The sequence below is a fragment of the Blennius ocellaris genome (genome assembly GCF_963422515.1).
Source record: "Blennius ocellaris genome assembly, chromosome: 21".
Classification (NCBI taxonomy): domain Eukaryota; kingdom Metazoa; phylum Chordata; class Actinopteri; order Blenniiformes; family Blenniidae; genus Blennius; species Blennius ocellaris.
This window is the reverse complement of record NC_137670.1, coordinates 10501374-10515364: the sequence shown is the minus strand read 5'-3', so window position 1 is coordinate 10515364 and position 13991 is coordinate 10501374. Positions and strand designations below refer to the sequence as shown.

The 13991-nt window shown below is 42.9% G+C and overlaps 3 protein-coding genes across 4 annotated transcripts; 1 reads left to right on the top strand and 2 right to left on the bottom strand.

Moving 5' to 3' along the window:
* Positions 1-497: 497 nt before the first annotated feature.
* Positions 498-3378, bottom strand: dmc1 (DNA meiotic recombinase 1; the record flags this gene model as incomplete). Of its 2 annotated transcripts, none has more annotated exons than XM_080517257.1 (13): positions 498-658; positions 932-1048; positions 1126-1186; positions 1273-1387; positions 1519-1592; positions 1898-1989; positions 2160-2232; positions 2343-2384; positions 2484-2536; positions 2673-2755; positions 2856-3002; positions 3089-3133; positions 3322-3378. In XM_080517257.1, 13 exons carry the CDS (start codon positions 3376-3378, stop codon positions 589-591), a joined length of 1029 nt encoding a protein of 342 aa, XP_080373383.1. In that variant the 3' UTR covers positions 498-588. The 2 variants fall into 2 exon arrangements, with proteins under 2 accessions (XP_080373383.1, XP_080373384.1); XM_080517258.1 differs by having other exon boundaries at positions 3089-3130.
* Positions 3379-4613: 1235 nt separating this feature from the next.
* Positions 4614-7703, bottom strand: tomm22 (translocase of outer mitochondrial membrane 22 homolog (yeast)). Its single transcript, XM_080517855.1, has 4 exons — positions 7425-7703; positions 6495-6613; positions 5625-5742; positions 4614-5504 (listed from the first exon to the last, which is right to left on the bottom strand). Exons 1-4 carry the CDS (start codon positions 7512-7514, stop codon positions 5430-5432), a joined length of 402 nt encoding a protein of 133 aa, XP_080373981.1. The 5' UTR covers positions 7515-7703; the 3' UTR covers positions 4614-5429.
* Positions 7704-9549: 1846 nt separating this feature from the next.
* maff (v-maf avian musculoaponeurotic fibrosarcoma oncogene homolog F) lies at positions 9550-13991 on the top strand (the record flags this gene model as incomplete). Its single annotated transcript, XM_080516716.1, has 3 exons — positions 9550-9638; positions 13249-13339; positions 13548-13991. 3 exons carry the CDS (start codon positions 9550-9552, stop codon positions 13989-13991), a joined length of 624 nt encoding a protein of 207 aa, XP_080372842.1.

The following is a 13991-nucleotide window of genomic DNA, read 5'->3' as shown; positions in this document are numbered from 1 at the left end:
CTTCTCTGAGTGTCTGTCGATCACTCAAATATATTGATCAAATGTATGAGATGAGAATTAAGAAGCTCAAAACAAACATGTGAATGTGTTCAGACAGTAACAAAACAAAAAGAAGAGATGAAAATAAGAAATCAAATATTGCCCAGTTTTGTATATTTATTACACAATGTCCCTCCTAAATGTACACATCAGCAAAAAGTTTCTTTTTGGAATGAACTGTCTTCAATAGTTATTAATTCTAAATGCAGAGGGAAGCAGAAACACTAACTTAACACCGCCGGGACCCACAAATAACCAGCAGGTGGCAGCAATGCGTTTTTTATTGCTGTTTTTTTAAGATCACACAATCACTCCACTGTAAAAAAGAACAAATTGTCTTGTTTGGGAACTTTCTATTAATGTAAATGAATCTGAACCAGCCGACTGAGTGTCTGAGTAGAATAAATTCATCAAAGTAACACAGTAACAGATAAATACTTCAACTGTAGCAAGTCGTATTAAGGTCCTACACTCAATAAATTAATAAATACAAGAACAAGCACAATAAATAACATCAGATAACAGTGTTACTGTGTGGAACTCATCCCTTCACTCTTTGGCGTCGGTGACTCCTCCTCCTATGATGGCGAAGGTGGCTTCGTTTTCCGGCATGTCGGGACTGAAAGAGATCAGATGATCGTTCAGGCTGGAGAAGACTGAAGTGAAATTACAGGTAATCTCAATGGATTAAAGAGGTTATGCATAATAGTAATTTAGAAAAAAGTTTGATATATCATTAAGGGGTCCACCAGGTCACCAATTGTTGTGTATATTTACAAATTAAAAGACACTGATAAAAAAACAAAAAAAAACCTACTTGAATGCATCTCATCAGACATTTTACTATAGTGCAGTGGAAAATAAGCTTCCGAGGCTCCAGTTGTTTAAGTACCTGTCAAATATCTTTGCGATCCTCATCTCTCCGCGCCCCTTTCTCAAGCTGATCCGCGTCGTGGAGGCATGAGCCAGGATGTGGCCGCCGATTGGTTTCTTGGGATCAGCCTGAAACCTGAAACGGTTAAGAGATCACGTTTTGGTTTCCTCCGTATCTTTGTTTTCCTGACATTTAAAGAGCGGATGTCTTACGTCATCCCTGCTCCAGGATCCGCTGTCATTTGGTTGGTCACAAACACGGCCACATTGTACTCTGGAAAAAATAACAAATAAAAATACAATACACAGACACAGACACAAAATGCAGATTTTGTCTTAAAGACATATCCTGGTTCAGACCTTCTGAGATCTTCTGCAGCCTTGAAAGCATCTGAGCCAATTTCTGCTGCCGCTCGGCCAGCTCTCCCCGACCGGAGAAGTCCACTCTGAACAGAGCCATGATGGAGTCGATGATCTAACACAAGTCAGACCAGTCAATTCATAGTTTAATGCCTCACCTTCATTATATTGTCAGAGTTTATGACTCAATCAAAAAGCAAGAAAATTAAAAGGAAAAAGAGAAAAGGAAAATGTGTTGCCACTGACCAACAATTTAAACACTCCTCCTTCTTCATGAAACTTGGCTGCTACAAAGTCCAACAGCTCCATCTGGTGTTCACCTTCAGGAAGAGCAGAAACTTCACAGGTAAACTGAATCATGAGGGTTAAACTATATTAGTTGAAATACAAGCAAATTCCATCTCGTTGGGAGAAAATAAAAAGAGAACAAACTAAACTCTTAATCTGTCTTATTATTTTAGTGTGAATAAGTGTCATAGAAAAGTCCTTTAATGGCGCTTTTGTTCATTTGTCGGCAATAAAATAGCCAGTTTTAAATGATGCATCAATGTGCTGAGTTTTCAACACCCCTGATCTTGATTGAAAATTGAAAATAAATAATTTAATATTCAAAATGGGTTCGCACTGGTATAAGCTCGGGCATAGAGCACGTTGTCCAACACGGCATCGTGGTCCACGTTAAACCTGTTGGCGATGTCTCGCAGTCTGTCAGGGCGACTTCATTCAGGGAGTTACAAGTCAAAGAAAACATGGGACACATGAGCACCAGTGTCACAATTTAAGGATCAGCTTATGGCAAGATTTTACACAGTATTCTGACACGAGATCCATCAATAAATCCTTGGTTAGTCATCAATGCTGTGCGGCTGTTTTCATTTCAAGGATACAAAGTGTTCTCTGTGTCGATGAAGACAACTTTTCCACCCGGGTAGCCGTCCTCACCCGGCAGCTGAGCAGTGACTAGACCACAATGATGGGAAAAAACTTTTAAATTAACTTTACTTGCTCTTTACAGCCTCCCTTTTAAATCCCTACAATAAAAAAAAAAAAAAAAAGAGTTCCTGACTCACCACAGAAGGTGTGCGACAGCTGGGTTTTCCCCGTGCGGAACTCTGAGGGATGAAACAAAGTTGGAAGCTGACTTGCATGAAAGAATACTCAACTTTCTTTCACGTTCAACATAGCAGGAGAGAAGTGGAGTGTCTTCTGACCTCCGAAAGCCTCCGTGATCGCCATACTCTCAACACCTCCACCCAGCAGTTTGCTGCAGAGATTCAGTTTACAGACATCAGTAATGATGGGTGAGTAATGACGTTACTATATTACTGAAATTCTACAGTATTAAGTGTTTATGAGTGCAAATCCAGCCAATGTGTGTAACGTTATGAGTGAATCTTAACTCGAATTCCTGGCTGCCGGTTGTGATGTGAAACACCTGCTTCCTCTTTGCACTGTACTCGAAGGCTGTCTGGAAACCCACATTCTACAATGTAAAGACAATCGTTTCACATCTGCATTTAAAAAAAAGGAAGCTCGATCTTCACATTTTAATTCCTCGATAATGGAGGAAGATAAACCCTCACCAGCATTTTCCCAGCAGCCTCCTTGATTTTCTCCACTTTGGCCTCGGACAGGCCCTTGATGTTACACAGAGATTTGCGGGTGGTCATCTGGATCCCCTTCACGGTGCAGATACCCACTGTCTTCAGCTTTTTAATGTCTGCCATATTCTGCAGTCACGCTGGCACGTTAGTGTTGGACAGAGAGAAATGACCATGGACCTGATGAGTGTTTTCTTTCAAGATCATCTACTCACAATCCCATGTTTCTGTAGGAGGTCGATGTCCTGGAAGAAGGACTCCTGTGGAGTTCAGAGAAAAGCTAAATATTTATCAGGTATTTGCATAAGTCACTGGGAGAGAAAGAAAAAAAAAAAAAACTTATATTACGACGTAATTCATCATATCATCATTGAAGGGTCGAACAGGCCTAGTTAGCTCAGAAGGCTAATTGTTGTCACTTTTAATCACGAAACGACTTAAAATTCACCTCATCATCCTGACAGCCAGTGTCATCTTCAACAACTTGGTCGTCAGCTGCTTTCATTTTCAACAGAAGATATAATAGACGGGGGGGGGGGGAGAAAATTAATAGTTTAGCTAAAAATAATTGGTTAGCTAAAGAAGCTATTAGCTATTCACTTATTTGAAACAGGCCACAAAATAAGTAAAAAATAAATAAATAAAATGATTAGATATTAACAAGTCGGTGTCAACTAACTTTCCCGTTACTTTGACTATCAAACGATGATGATATGAAAATTCAGGAAGAGAAAACTAGTTAGATGTGTGAATGTAAGTAGCTCGGTCTGACAGTGGCGGGAATATCTGATTTCTGCTGCATTCATGGGCTGTGGGAAATCGCATATCCATGTCTTCGTACACCATAAAGGTGTATTTATACCGTTTTCGGTGTTGTCAGTTTCAGAGTTGGATTTGAGGGCAGAATTGCGTAATTTAGGTTGTTGATAGCAGACAAGACTCTCCTTTGATTTTTTTTTTCATATTGCCGTGAACATGTATACAGCATATAAAGCCTATGTGTGCTGCATTTTCCCATAGCATCCGTATGAGAAAGAAGCTGGAGGCTGGCCCTGAATGCAGCATTAGAGAGTGAAGAAAGCAGAAAAAAATACTTTCAAAGATGTTAATTTTAAGCCCTTTTGCGATATGACTGAACAGCACAGTGCTTCATATTGACAAATCAAGGCATGAAGGCGAGGATTTGATTCCAGGCTTGGGCTGTTATCAGTTGTTTGCTGTGACAGGAGATGTTTTTTCACTGTATCATTAAAATTGGCATTTTGTTGCCAGTGTAGTCACTACACTTTATCACATTTACTCTTTGCCATGCAAAAAAAACAACCCTCTTGAGTTTAACTTTAAAGCTTGTTCTGGCAGTATTTTACTGGTCCGGCCCTGTCAAGATGAAAAGGAGCTATATGTGGCTCCTGAACTCAAATGTTTCATACACTGCACTTAAGTGTGTGTGATCATGCCCACATGTCTATTTGCAGATGATTTACTAATGGCTGATCAGAAAGTTTTCTGCCTTTCATCCACTAACAAATGGGATAAGCTCTCACCACTATGACCCTCACTGAGAAGCATGTCATTTCTTGCTAAGCTACAATATCTCTGATTCCAGTGGAAATTAACTTCAGAAAAATCCCAAATCAAAACTTTAAAAGTGTATGCACCAAGTCCATCATTTCTTTTTATTCACAATGTATCTGATCAAATGAACAATCACAGGGTGAAAGCAAATGCAACATTTTGGTCTTGATTTTCCATTTTATTCTTTGCAGTCAAGTTCAACACAGAACAGACACATGGCTTTGCTGAGTGAACAAGAGACTGAATCGTTGGATGAGTGATGAGAGAAAACCCAAATATAACATTCTCGTAAGAGTGGACAACACTGGCATCAACCATCAAAAAGACGTCTCAGATTTTGTTTCCACTAAGAGAGATTATATTGCATTGCATCTGCCGTGAAAGAAAATATAAAAGATGATTGTACTGAATACAATCCATTGATTACAGCCCAATAACACACAGTGTGAGAGATATTATACTTTGACATACAGACAGTGCAATGATGAACTGTGACAAGTGCAAGAAGAAACATCATATTGACTGGACATTTATAACGTAATATCTGCAGTTGTCACAACTCATCAGCACCAGACAAACATTATTTAGCCAACGAAAGTACTGCTTCTCCGACTGCAAACACCAAGACATATCCCTCTGTTCATTATTTCCACCTGCTAATCCCCGAAGGAATCTATGCTGACATAAGTATTTATTTAAAAAAAAAAAAACAACATGAAAATAGAAGCAGTGCTCCTGAAAATCAGTCTGTGCATGATGTTGGGAGGAAGGAGAGACAGTGAGAGAGAGACGCATCCTCTTCCGTTCCAACACAGTGTGCTGGAGTGAGCCTCGTGCTACGCAGCTGACGCTTGGCTTTCTTCTGGCTTTCTGTTAAAAAAAAAACTAATTCTTCGCTCTTCTGCACGGTCTCTCTGTCCCTCCTGGCGAGCGACCTGGCTGTATCGCCTTGCAGCGGATCTCAGGCTCATGTCAGGTCTTTCACATCTTGCCGGGTGCGGGAGGCATCATTCCCGGCATCCCACCAGACATTCCAGTGTTTGGCCCCAGCAGAATCTACGGAGGAGCAGTCAAACAGATATTTTTTCATTCAAATCCACTATTCCGGCCAAGTTGTGGCCGACACAAATAACGGCGATGTAGGGGCCTCGACTCCTTCAGCCTGTGAAGACTCACCTGTCTCTGCTGTTGAAGCTGCTGCTGCTCCAGCTGTAGTCTCTCCGTTTCAAATATGACCGGCAGCACCAGGATCATAAAGGAGGTAGTTCCCACCCAGAGTGCAGCGCGGGAAAAACTGGAAACAGGCCAACAGCTTAATCAACGTGTATTTAAACTAAGCAACGCATTTTTCCCTAAAACCTGCCGTTTATGTATCTAAACTCTCAAAGAGTTCATGAAATGTGTTGAGGGACTCTGACGAGGTGGCGGCGTCTGAATCTGGTGACATGGGTTGAGATTTGTTTAGTGCATTTGAGTCACTGAACCGTCAAGCGACTTGGAAGAAGACAAAGACTCGTCTGTTCAGGAAATCTGACCTCACTTTGTAGTTGTGCAACTAAGTTGAGATTACAATTGTACAAACAACCCACACACAAGAATCCGTTTGAATCCAGGCAAATCTAACAAGTCTGAACTGAAATGTCAGACATGGTTTTTTATTGTTTTGACAGATTACCACAGTCAAAAGTATAACCGCAAGTAACACTTCCATTATTTGCTATTGTGGTGAGTTTAAGCAGTGACTTTACTTCAGAGTGACGGATTTCAAATGCCGTATATAACTACATCTAAAGCTGCAAAGGATTTCAATTTATCATTGCATTAATTATAAACTGTGTTTCAGAAAGACCCTCAAAAGGTAGTTTCTTCACATCATCTCCGCTTCTTTGTTTTTTTTATTTATGACAAACGGATTACAGCAATCCTGAAAATACACATTTTAATAGTATTGGTGCTACCTGCTGGGTTCCCCCCCCCCCCATTGCAACAGGGTAGTTAACAGGCATTGAGGAAATCCAGTAAAGTTTAGACTCTGCAGAGACACACCTGTAGCACTTCTTGGCCAGTGACACGGAGCAGTGTGCAGACACCTCAGCGGCTGTGCGCACCGTATCTGGAAACATCTCCGTCAGGCCCCACAACCTCTCCATCACCGTCTCATCCAGCTGGAAGAAACAAATACAACCATCAGAGACATGTATGACAGAGCAGTCTGCGCTGTGGACGCTGAGGAAAACCACTTTATCGTCAGAGGATGCTGGAAATAGAGTGATGTTATTACAACACAACATGACTGATAATACAACTGTACCATTAAAACCAAAAACTACAAAGACATAAGATGCAACTATGAGATATAAATCTCACTGCGAGAGACACCCAAAGTGTGTGAAGGAGCAATCCTGCTGAGCACCACCCCTCACACACCACCAACCTGGACAATTTGAGATACTGCACTTTTTAATGGACCTGTGTGCAATATACATTATTCACTTATTAATTATGTGCAATAATAACTTCTTATCCAATTACTATGAAGGTGCTTGTAAACTACTGCCCTCATTATCTTGTTTCTCTGTTAGTTTTTTCATATTAATATCATCATTATTGTTTGTAATATTACATTACTCTTGGAGATCATTAAAGTATCTATCATCATCATCATCATTACAGTCCACTTACTTACATTACTTGTCCAACAATGCAAATTTCCAAATAAAGGATTATCAATCAATCAATTGAACAAATGAAGCTTGTCTGTCCTTAAGTTTTCTAAAGAAATGATATAGATGGATATATAGAATTTAAAACCAGAACAGTGAATCCTGACATAGTCTCGTGTATCTGGACAGGTAGCTAATTAACTAGCTTCCAACGTTGGTCCGAGAAAGAAAATGCAACAAAAAGACAGACGTGGCGTTACGTTTTGTCCACGCACATTTTCGAATTATATCACAGAACTGATAAGATACTCACGTCTTCATCTTCATCGTCGTCTATCTCGTCCTCGGGGGGCCGGGTGGACACCGGGCCCGCGGCCGGGGAAAGCTCCTCGATAGCGGCCATGTCTTCAGCCGTGCTCCGCTCAGATTTCGTTGCGAGGACGGCGAACCAGTCGCTAACAAACACAGCAAAGTAGGCAACAATTTCTTTTTTTTTTTTATTTCCTTTAAGTGTTCTTTTTTTTTATTCAGATAGGAGCTAACGCTAAGAGGTGTGCATCAGTCTGAGGTCACGGTGGAAAACGTGAGCCTCGTCAGGGTCGGATGACGTAAGCAAGGCAAGAGGTCAAGTCTGAGCCGCGCGAAAAAAAACTGAGCGCGTCCCCTGGCGGACTGGCGGTGAAACTGCACGATAGTAAAACTAATATGTGAAATTATTACCGAGTCCCCGAGTGAACCCGGAATATTCTACCAACAGAAGGCCTAGAAAACTCTTATGGGACCTAAGAGAACGTTTATATTGAGATACATTAAATTAGGGAAATATAATTGGAACAAGTTGTCACATTTTGTATTTATAATCATATTAACAATAATATTGACACACCCTCTATATTGGAGACTTTAAACACACCCACCTGTCCCCTGTAGAAGTTCACTGATGACTCTGCGATTGTTGGTCTTGCCAGAGATGGAGATGAGAGGGTGCTGAGAATTGACCCTGGACTTTGTAGACTGGTGCCTGAAGAACCACCTCCAGATCAATACAGGGTTTTCCCTGTATTACCAAAGATATCACCAAAGAGCTGGTGGTGGATTTTTGCAAACTCCCACAACACCAATCAACACCCAGGGAATGGACATTAAGATGTTGACATCTTATGGGGTGTTCCATTGAACAATAATCTGAAATTAGAGGTTTGCATTCTGAGAAAAAAAATATTTATGGTGATATATTTGGAAATGGTAATAAATGTAAAAGACACACAGCATAGCAGTCATCTCATGAACAAGCGGCACGTTTTGATATTTGAACGTTTCAAATTGGTTAAATATTGCAGGAGATACAGCACGACGGCAAAGGTGTCAGAATAATAATAATAAAGATTTGAATGACTATTGTGTGAATGGCTTTCAGCTCTCAGACAATCAACTTAAATATGACAAACTCTTTATGACAATATTTGTTTTGAATTCTCTGTGTTTCGTTCAAGCTTTTGTTTTCTTTTGTCATGACCTGAGAGGATAACAGGTGTCAGTATTTGCTGCCATCACAAAATGTAAGTTGCTTCCAGACAGAATCCTGTCCTAATCTTGACATATTCCAGATTGTAAAATTCCTTCAACTCATGTGCCTTTAATCATTATAAAAGTTGGCAAAACAAATTAGGTATATCCTACAGCACCTTCTTAAAGGCTGTTGTTGTTTTGAGAAAGATCCACCTGCTGAAGGAGGCACTGAAGGACACCAAAAGTAGCACAGAGGTTCCAAAAGTGCTGACACAACGTCATCCTTGAACACAGACTGCAAGATTACACATCATTCTTCATGAGACAAAACAAGATTTCTTTAACAGTGGGTTTCCTCTGGGCACTTTGGATTCCAATCACAGTCCAGAAACATGCATGTGAGGTTAATTGGTGACCATAAATTGCCCCGAGATGTAACCTTGTGGCTTTTTATCTGTCCAGTGTTATCTGTTTTTTCCTTTTTTTAAAATATTCTGTAGCTTAAAGTCCAGTCAGACCAGTACAGACTTGTTCCTTTTTTTTTCTTCTTTTTTTTTTCTTTTTTTAATATCGTCAAAGTAGATCACCCTTTTAAGGTCACTATGAAACGACTGTGCTTAAAGTCCGACGTAGGTCAATTGAGTAATTTGTTCCAGACTTCCATGGGCAACTAACCTTGAATAGAAGATAAGACATCAGATGGCCACTGAGAAGAGTGTCAGTGACTGTAATAGTCTCTTTTAAAACTCTTTTTCCCCCCAGCCGTGTTGTTGATGGGAGCAGAGGGTGGCGGGAGGGAGCCGCTCATGGAAAAGTTCTGGGATTCAGGGATTCCTTGTTTACATCCTCCCGGAGTACGCCGCGGGGGCGGGGCTGACTCCGCCCTCATTCTTTAGCCCTGACGTCATTGTCGCTTGTGTTTTTTATGAATGAAAGAATCCAACCTCAGAGAGCGGCGGAGTAATTCCGGGAAAAGGCGGACTGACATTTTGTCGCCCGACTCGCGTCGACCCAGCAGGTAAATCGCCACTTATTTCGAAATTATTCAAACTCGGGGCAGATATTCGGTGGTAAGAGCCGAGCTTAGGGGCTAATGGTGTCCGCCGGAGAGAGAGAGAGGAGGGGGGGGGACTCGCTAAGTAGCCGAGGACAAGCGAGCAGGCAGCTGTTTGCTTTAATCTTTAGCTCGTCAGGGACCGTTGATGCTAGGTGCTAACATTACTAGCATGTTTGGGATGATGCGGATAATTCGCCTCCGATCTGAATATTTCTCTATTTGTACTCGCGTCGATTGACGGCTATGGTCTTTTCTCGCGTCCCCGTTCGAAGCAGACGCGGTGTGACCTTTTTAAAGGTTGTATTTAAAGCCTAAACGAGGGTGGAAGGAGGGTGGGGAGGAGGGGGGTGTTTACTACAGTAGCAGCGCCTTTGCCCCGAGCTGGCCACTAAAGAGTCTATAATGGATTTAGCTTGTCAATAAATGTCCCGCTGGACGTGTGTCCCGTGGGTGTTTTTGTTTTGTTTCTTATTTTTGAATGTTTATAAGAGCGGTATCAGGTGAATGGTCTCGTGGCTGCGGTTCCGCGGTGCTGCGTTCACTTGTTGCTGTCCTCCGCTAGCCTCACGTTACCAAGTGTTCGCTGCTGTTTGACTCTTATTTTTTTTTTGGTGAGGGGGGGGGACAAAAACGTGGACATCCTGTCCTCTTTGCACTGTAACGGAAAGACGCAGTCTCTTGTTGTTGTTGTTTTGTTTTGTCCTGGGCTTTGTTGGAGACCGGCCCCGTGTCTGTGGAGGCGAGGAGAGGCGTTCTTGCTGAATCACGCTGACTTTACGAAACCGCGGTCTCGTCGGTTTTTACAGCCGAAGTCCTCCGGCCGGTCGGACGACCGCTGCTTCTGCAACCCCCTCCACTTCACTTCCCACGCATTTCGGGAAACGAACTCGGCTAAAACGAGGCCAAATCATGAGATGTGTCTTTCCCCGTCCTCGGCGTCTACTACATACACGTGTGTTTTGAGGATTTATTGAGTAATTGCAGCCCCGTAGCAAGTGGGATTTCGGTGGTGTTACTAAAATCAACGTCCCCAGAAAATCCTGTATACCCTTATGTGGTTCCTCCTTCATCACAAATGATCTGTTTGGGATTAAAAACAAAATACCAGAAGAAGCAAAATAAGTAAAACTGTCATAATTATGTCACATCTCAAAACAGCGTTTTACACACCACATTACTGCTTCGTAAACCACGCTAGTTTTTGTACAGGTTGTATATTTCGTTCTTTGAGAGGTTAATTACTTTTTAGCAGTATGTTGTGACTTTGGTTGCCGAATTTAGTATTTAAACATTTGTGTCTTGCCCGTTTGTTTTGTGGATTCAGCAAATTAGGGGCACAGAAGCTCAATAACATGAAGCTAGACAGAAGTATACTGTGAAAAATGATTCACTATTAAGTTTCTGTTTGTCCTGCATGCTTTTGGAAATAAACCAAGTGTGTGAGTATTAAGCTTTTGTTGGGATACGCCTCCTCGTGTTCATCATTTTGTATTTGTATTTATTTAAATGAGAAGAAACCAAAAATCATCATCTTCAAGGATTAGAATGATTCAGAGGAGGATTTGCCTGTAAAACTGTCGGAGATCACAAGTGTGTCCAGGAATGCTTGTGCACTGTGAGCACAAGGAGTGAGCTCATCACAGAAGCTCCCAAAAGGTCAACGCCGGCCTCCCCCTTGTCACCACGGGATATTATTTACCTGCGCGCTCGAGACGCGGCGTCTGCTGACCTTGTTTTTGAAACCACTTTCCTCGTCTTTCACCAAGTGAAAGATGAAATGGCGAAAGGCCGTCGACTCTGAAAAGAAAGTCCAGGGTTGCGATAGATATAAAGGCAAACGCACTGACTCAGCAAAACTGGTTTGGGCAGGGGAGGGGAACCACCGCGCGGTTCGTCGATGTCAGGGGAGAGTGTGTTTCAAATGTTAAAGGACGCTTCTGCTGTGAAGTGACACCGTGTAATTGTCCGAGCGGCGGGCTGCGCGGTTTCTTTTGTGTCCCGCGGTCAGTCGGTAGCAGGAAAAACAAAAGCTGCACGATCATCCTCCTCCCCAACGTGACACTGAGCAGAAGCACCCGGCCAAATCAACCCAAGGACCGACTCGGGGAAAGAAAGAAGGAAAGAAAAGCGGTAGAAATTGTCCGAGGGACACGCCACACGTTTATCCCGGACGGAGACATAGTATACACGCGTTGACCTTTTCTGGGAGTGTAGGAAGTCGTGGTGCAGCCTGTGTGAAACGCTGAGCCGGGAGAACGGGAGCACAGGCTCGCACAAAAACTCTGATTGTTGTTCCAGCTTGACGTAAGGTTAAAACCAGAACATAACGTAAGGTTTTCTGAATCGCGGTGCCTGGGTTTCCTTGCCGTCGTCATGAACAATAGAGCCGTTTTTTTTTGTTGTTTTTTTGCCTCATTCCTTCCTCATTCATTTTCTCTTGAGCCGCAAAGCATGTTTAACCTTTTGAAATGAGGATTACGGAGCTCATAAAGTCCATATGTGGGTTTGTTATGGTTATAAAAACTGTTGGATTGCAGTCACAAAGTTTCACAAGAGTTTTTCGGTGATATCTTGTGCATGTTTTGTAGTTTGAGCTGCTTTACTGTTTTTAGCCATTCTTTCTTTCTTTTTTTTATTTTAGACAATTTAGATGACTCAACTGTTTTGCAGGTTGTAGCTTTAAAATTCCCATTTAAAGGCTATCGTGGGCCAGTCTGGCCCACTTAAGATGAAAGTGGCCTATTTGTGACTCCTGGGCTAAAGTGAGTTTGACACCCCTGATCGAAATGTTTTTACCAGTTTTGAATCCCTCGAATAAAGTTTTCGCTGTTTCAATTCAAATATCAAACGTACAAATAAACCAGCATTGTCATGTTACTGTTACTGTCAAGTGAAAGGTCACCACAATGCTAATAATTATTGAGCTGTTCTTCAAGTTAATTGTCTCATTTGTCACCTCGAGTCCTTTTTAGAGGTTTTGTGGTTTTTTTCTTCTCAGATAAAAATGTTTGTTTACATATTTTTGTATGTTAAAAAAAGAGCCAGCGCTGAGGTACGGACACACTCCTGCACTTTGTTTATTTAACGTCGGCCTTGTTTAAACTGTAAGCTTCCCTCCCTCGCTTGGGGTTTTCGCCGCGGTCGCTTTGGACCGTTGGCGAGGCGTCGACAAGAGGAAGTGTTGAGGGGATCGGTGAGGACACCTGCTTTGAGCAACCAAAAGGGGCAGACCCTTGATAACTTCCTCCTCCCCGTTCCAGCGAACACAGGCCCGGCACGTCGCTTTCAAAACCTCCCCTTCCTTTCATATTAAAACCGCGGGGTTTAATAAGAGAGCATGCTGTTTGGAGAAGCATGAAAGATCTGCGGGTTCTCCTTTTTTTTTCTCTCTCTCTCTCTCTTTATCCCACATGACTGCTTGTCTTGTGAGCGGATGGTAAATGTCAGGCCAGATATGGACCAACAAAAAAAAAAACCCCACAATTGTCTCGAATCACACGCGATAACATACCTCCTTTTATTTCTGCTTCTTCTTCTTTTTAACAGTTGTATCCTGTTTCTGTTCTTCCAGAGTGTCTGTATCTGTTTTGACTGGTGCTCTGGGTGAGAACGACCAAGACAACTGGATCATGACGACAGAAAGAAGCAGCAAAGCCCTGAAGGTAACGTGCAGACGGAACTAAAGCTGGGTTTTTATTATCTGGAGTACAGTGATTCATCTTCTGTAGCCTCGGGCTGAAGGGAAACTACAATGTTTGGAAAGATGTTTCGACATTCATTCAGATCCAGTGGCCGTTGAGTATTTAAAACCTCGAGGATAAAAAAAAAAAGTTAAGCAAGTCGTTCATTTCTTTCTTTTTCCTCCTCCAGGTGAAGCAGGAGTGTGGCGAGAACGTGCCCTTCCTGTCGGACAGCGAGCTCATGTCGCTGTCGGTGCGGGAGCTGAACCTCCACCTGCGCGGCCTCTCCCGGGACGAGATCCAGAAGCTGAAGCAGCGGCGGCGCACCCTGAAGAACCGGGGCTACGCCGCCAGCTGCCGGGTGAAGCGCGTCTCGCAGCGGGAGGCCCTGGAGCAGCAGAAGACGGAGCTCCAGCGGGAGGTGGAGCGGCTCGGGGCCGAGAACGCCGGCATGAGGAAGGAGCTGGAGGGGCTGGGGGCGCGGCTCGCCGCCCTGCAGAGATTCGCGCGGGGCCTGGAGGCCGGCGGCGGCAGCCTGCTGGCCACGGCCCCCCGCCTCAACACCGCCTCCGTCATCACCATCGTCAAGAGTCCGCCACAGCCTAAGCCACAGAGGGACCAGGAGCCGTCTTAG

Excerpts from the sequence above, each read along its gene's own strand:
- tomm22 (XM_080517855.1), bottom strand. The coding sequence starts at position 7,514 with ATGGCCGCTATCGAGGAGCTTTCCCCGGCCGCGGGCCCGGTGTCCACC. Across the intron at positions 6,614-7,424 it reads ACGACGATGAAGATGAAGAC|CTGGATGAGACGGTGATGGA; the intron begins GTGAGTATCTTA and ends TGTTTCTTCCAG. Across the intron at positions 5,743-6,494 it reads CTGGCCAAGAAGTGCTACAG|TTTTTCCCGCGCTGCACTCT; the intron begins GTGTGTCTCTGC and ends GCCTGTTTCCAG.